A 6,009-nucleotide genomic window follows, 5' to 3' on the forward strand; every position below is an offset into this window, starting at 1 on the left:
AAATTTACTTTAAAAATAGCTATAACCACAATAAAAGGACACTTCATAAGCCAAAATCATTTCTATGTGGAAGCTCACCTAACTTCCACCACAACAAATTCAGCCTTGTATCATTATCATCTAGTTTCCACTGTATGTACAGTGTAAACTAATGGATATAACAAGAAACGATGAATTGGAATGTATCAGAGACAAAGATATCTTAAAAAAACTTAAGATTCTAAATACAATCATAAGGGTTTTCTAAGGGAAAATGGGTAATGATCAGAATTGAGAGATCAAACTATAATGATCGTCACCCCTGCAAGTGATTCACCCAATCAATTTCGTTAAGCAGAAAAATAGGGCTTGTAAAAATTCGAACCTTCTAAGTAGGGATGTTAATGGATAATCGAAATCCGAATCCGAATTCGCATCTGTATCTATTTAGAGGACATCCGTATTCGTTTAGAGATAACCAGAAAAAAATCGGTCCGAAAAAAAAATCCAAATACTTAATAGTAAAAAGTTAAGTAATTAATGATCCTGAGAGCTTTTAAAGATTCAACAGGTTCTAGAATATGAGGAAAAGAGAATCACGATCTACGAGATATGGATTGAGTGTGAATTGTATCCGCTAGGGGGAGAAAGGTCCGGGTTAAGAAGGCAGAGATGTAAATGGATGGTAAAAAATCCGAATTCGATCTGCATCCGAATCCATCCGAATCCGTTTAGAGGTATCCGTATTCGGCCAAGAAATATCCAAATTTGATCACATCCGAATGGAATCCGATCCGTTTACATCCCTGCTTTTAAGGTTCATTTAATCATGTCCACTTCAGTCTAGGGGATTTCTTAGGTTTTGTCCAATTTAAAGATGGGTTTCAAATTAAGGATCAGATGTTCCCCTTAGGCTTGTCTCTTTGGCTTCTGTGTTGTAGTACTCTGTTTTTTCATTTTAATTTTTTTTTATTATAAAAAATGGATTTCGAATTACTATATGGTGTGACACATTCCTTGCACTACAAGATATATATGGAAAATTATCGCCCCCAATACTGGGGGCGGTGTTGTGCGCATCGTGCGGCGCAGCACCGCCCATGTGTGCACAGTGGGCACGATGCGCACAGCACCGCCCCAATACTAGAGGCAATAAGGACCCGAAATATATAAAAGATTTATGAGTTCGTACTACCACCCAAGGTTCCTAATCTTGGGATCGGTCAGAGTCGATATCGGTCTGATACCAATCTGGATTGGATGCTCTAAAACAGCCACTTTCTAGTGCTTCGAAGCCACCACCTACAATTGTGGGTGTGTTAAAACTTAAAACTACTAAGACCTGAAACAATCTTGGAGGTGCCCCCGCAATAGAGCCCCCAAGCGGGTTCTTAAAAAATAAAAAAATTTAACATTTTAGTGGTGGCAACTTGATATCCCTTAATCAGTTGATTTTTCTTAAAGGGAAATCCATATTTAGCAATATCTTGGTTTGCCATGACGCTGTGAGAGGTATTTCTCAACAATAGTTCTTTCCCTCTGCAATTCTGAAAATAGACCTCCAAAAGACTTATGATTCGTTGAACGGAAGAATATCTATACATTTTTTTTTTTTGGATGAATGAAAAATATATTAACGAAGCAAAGAGATACCTTATTATGTAGGAAATTAGATTTCAATCAATTCATTGTATAGATAAAAAGCAGTATCAAATCTACCATGTTTTCAATCTCAGTAAATGGGAGTCCAACGGGTTACTTTGCTGGAGGTTGAGGGATTTGTTAAGGAGATCCGATGCCTCGATTTTTATTTATTTTGGTCATGGAAGGACTTACTTGTCAGCTAAAGAAGAGGATGGAGGATTGGCAGATTTATCTCCTCCCTCGATGTAGGGGGGACTTAGTTGAGGCATTTGATATTTGCTGATGACTTGATGATTATTGTTAAAGTGGATACTGGTTTCACCATCCTATTCCAGTTGGTCACCTCAAGGAGGTGTATTCTTGATGGTCTTCCAATCAAAGATCAGCTTAGGAAGAGATCAGTCCTGGTGTCCCTTGGTGTTGCTTTTGTTGGGTCGGAGATTAAAGTAGAGATCACTTAATATTCTTAGATTATTTACATCACTACAACAAAACACACTTGTAACTGCGAATAATTAGCTACGGTTTTTAAAACCGCACTATATATGTCCTATAATTGTGGTTTCTTTATCTGCAGTAATATGAGATACTTATTGCTATGGTTTTTAAAAAACGCAGTAACAGAGGACCCTTTAAATGCGGAAACAAAACTACAATTAAAATCCGCAGCTATAGATATATTGCGAAAAAATCCATAGCTAAAAAACCACAACTATAGTTTGCTGCAGAAATATCCGTAACAAAAAATCCGCTGCTACAGAATATCATTTTCCTAATGACACTTGTCTATAGCTGCGGATAGAAAACCATAGGTAATCCACAACTATAAGCTATTGTTGTGGATTTTGGACTTTTTATTAGCGGAAAAAAAAAAGCAGTCATAGACCCTTTTTGTTGTAATGCATTCCAGATTTGGGATGTGATTTGTAGACTTTGCTCTACCCAATGGAGACCATCTAGGAATGTGCTTCGGAAGCAAATTGGATTGCAAAGACATTCAAAGAAGACTCAATTAAAAGCATTGCCAAGCTTACTTTCTGTGCTACCATTTTTCATATTTCAGGCGTCCTCTCCTGTGTGCATATATCTTTTCTTTTTTTTCTTTCTAATAAATTCGATCTTACCGATAAAAAAAATTGGTGTTTATCTTATAGCTTTAGTTTCTGTCACTGAAAGTCTGAAAGTATCGTTAAAGTGCACCGAATGCACGCTTTTCTTTTAGTTTTGTATGATGCTCATTAGGTGGAAGTTATCAATAGCTACCGTATATACAACTTAGTAAAACTATAGCTTTTGCAAACCATTTGTCATCTAAGAATAAATGTGCTTTCCGAGTATAATTGCATTCAACAACCCCAAACCTCCCCCCCCCCCTCCCTCCCCACTCCCACTCCCACTCTGGTAACAAATAAAGGGTAAAGAAAAAAGAAAAAGGAAACTTTTGAATTATTGTTGGATAACTATCATAAATTATTACAAAATATAATAATTAACTTTTTAAATGGAATCTTTATATTCATTCTTAAATCTAAAGAATTTAATTGTAAAATGTTTTGGTGGTGTTTCCCAAGCTCTCTCACAGGGCACCGTGAGATGACGCCTCTATCCCTTGAGGTAGTACCCAGACGTGCTCACCCATTGACCCAGACGCTTGTGTAGAGACCATGTGACCAAGTAGAGATCATTACTTGGTGTTTACAATTATATTTGCAATGTTTTGTAGTCAATTATACAATCATGTTAGGTAATAATTACAAAAACTTCCCATTTTATTTTTTATTTAATTTTACTTCACTTCCCTCTTATTTCTCTAGCAAACACGCCTATACACTTGCATCTGACATTCGCAAAGGAAAATAATATTTAGGAGAAATGTTCTCTGCATAGAATATAGGTGCCATGCCTAAACACATGGGGGCAGAAATGACTGGTGCACCCTTCATGAATGGTAGAAATTTCGTCCTCAAATGTACCAGTGCATAGGCTCTTATTAGCTGCCACGTGCAATGTGGCCCCTGCGTCCCACGCAGAGAACACTCCCCCTAATATTTATTTCTAAAAATCCCAGGACAATGAAATCTTGGAGACCTAAATAGCTAAGACAGAAAAATTTAGAATGCATGCATGAGCAAAGGGACTTTGGAGATGCATGCCCCACATTTTCCTACCTAGTTATAGGTAGATATGTAGTTTGATGTATAGATAGTGACAAAACATAGGGAAGTTTCCTTCTAAACTTTATTCTTATTTTTGTCTCTCTTTCTATGGATTTATAAACTCTCACATTTTGTCCCAAACTTCCAACTGTGAAACAGATTATCATTCAATATACATAGCCAAATTACAATATATTCCTCTATACATACTACTTGCTTTTCTATCTTCCTATGGATTCCCTGAAGAGTACTGAACCATGTTCCCATAAGGCTCCAGCATGTCCTACCACAGAAGAGAAGAATCAAAGAAAGGTGAAACAAGAAGAAGAGGAAGAAAACAATTCTGGTCTTTTTTTAGATCTTAGCCTTTGTAGCAAAAATACTGATCATGAGCCACGGATCTTCCCTTGCAACTACTGCCACAAGAAATTCTATAGCTCACAAGCACTTGGAGGACACCAGAATGCACACAAGCGTGAGAGGACTCTAGCAAAGAGACAGAGGTTAGGAATGGCTATAGCTGCTTTTGAAGACTTGCAATTGGACTACTACCCATACCCAAGCTTTGCTTCTTTTCCTCTTCATAGTTCTTCCAACATGTCTCTTGGCATTCAAGTGCACTCAATGATCCATAAGCCATATCTTAATGGACATCAAGGTAGGTGGTCAAGAAACCCTATTGATCAACAACCAGCAATTGGAAGGTTAACAGCTATGGATAATAATAGCGAATCCAGCAAGCACTTGGGCGGAGTAAAGCGGATCTACGAGCACTGTTACGCTGACGCGCGAGCTGTTGGAGTGATCACTGGAACATCATCTAGAAGTTTCAACACTGCCACAGAGGAAATTGGGGGGTTTTCATGTCCTGGTAATTCTAAGAAAACACAGAAGGTCACAAGGAACCTTGATTTGTCTCTCAAGCTCTAATGAGTATTTCTTTCCCTCTCTATCCAATTATTCCCCAAAATCTGTTTTTTTTAACATTTTTGTTTTGGCTCTGATCTTTTGCTACTCTTTAGTAAGAACTTGGAAGCTTCCTATATATGATGCTTACCTGAGAATCTTGTCCATGTGAAAAAGGGTAAGATTCAGATACTCGTTTAAGTTCCATAAGATTCCTAAGATACTCTTGTATTAGTTCCCGCATGGTAGCAAATCTCACTTAAGAAGCCCTTTTAATGGGATTACATTAGACTAGAAAACAAGGAAATTAGCACTGTGAGACAATTTAGCTATAATTGACCTTCAAAATCTGTAATGGTGACAAAATTCTCCATGAATCAAGGAATCTGTACTGTCCTATACATGACCCATGTCTGGATTCGTTCGGATCTGATATCCTTAGATTCTGTAAATAGAAAATGCAAAAAAAAAAAGAATAAACTATTTGCTTTGAGGTAGTTAGATTTGTTAGATATGAGATTCGATGAATGGTTGGTCTTAAATCTACCGCAAAATGTCAAAATATTCTCTAATTTATACACATGGTTTACAAAATTAGATCGTATTGATCTACCCCAGTTCCGATTACGTCTCATAATTTTAGTTTTTTTTGGTGAATGTGTCTTATAATCTTATTTTGGACCAGTCATGAATGCACATAGATATTTCTTTTTGGCAATTTTTACTTTCTAATTTATAGAGAATCTAAAATGAAACTTACCTCAAGTCTAACACTTTTGGATCAGAAAATTTTATGTACAAAATCCAGTAGAACTAAGACCGAATATATGGTGTGTAGCTTTAAATGTTTTGGGACAGATAGTAAAGTGGTAAATATTGAGGAGAGGGAGATCCTACGAAATGACCACTTTAGATATTTGGGATCAATGGTAAATAAGGAGGGCGACATAGGCGACATAGCTGACGATGTTGCCCAAAGGATTAAAATTGGGTGGATGAGGTGGAGAGGCATGATTGGAATATTCCGTGATCGGTGTATCCCGATTAAGCTTAATGAAAAATTTTATAAGACTGTCATTAGACCGGCTATAATGTACAGGGCGGAATGCTGGGCTGTGAAGAAGTGTCATATAAATAAACTTTGTGTTGTAGAGATGGGGATGTTGAGATGGATGTGTGGGAAAATGAGGAAGGATAAAGTAAGGAATGACGTCCATATTAGAGTTGGATTTGAAGTAGCTCCGATTCATGATAAACTTAGAGAGTCATTTGAAGTGATATGACCATGTTCAACGAAGACCTTTAGGTGCCCCAATATGGGGGA

At 37.1% G+C, this 6,009-nt stretch overlaps 1 protein-coding gene across 1 annotated transcript; it reads left to right on the forward strand.

The window, feature by feature from the left end:
• The first annotated feature begins 4,010 nt into the window (after positions 1-4,010).
• Positions 4,011-4,709, forward strand: LOC122663242 (zinc finger protein 3-like). Its single transcript, XM_043858933.1, has one exon. The coding sequence runs from the start codon at positions 4,011-4,013 to the stop codon at positions 4,707-4,709; it is 699 nt and encodes a 232-aa protein (XP_043714868.1).
• Positions 4,710-6,009: the final 1,300 nt, after the last annotated feature.

The sequence above is a fragment of the Telopea speciosissima genome, chromosome 5, assembly GCF_018873765.1.
Source record: "Telopea speciosissima isolate NSW1024214 ecotype Mountain lineage chromosome 5, Tspe_v1, whole genome shotgun sequence".
Lineage (NCBI taxonomy): Eukaryota > Viridiplantae > Streptophyta > Magnoliopsida > Proteales > Proteaceae > Telopea > Telopea speciosissima.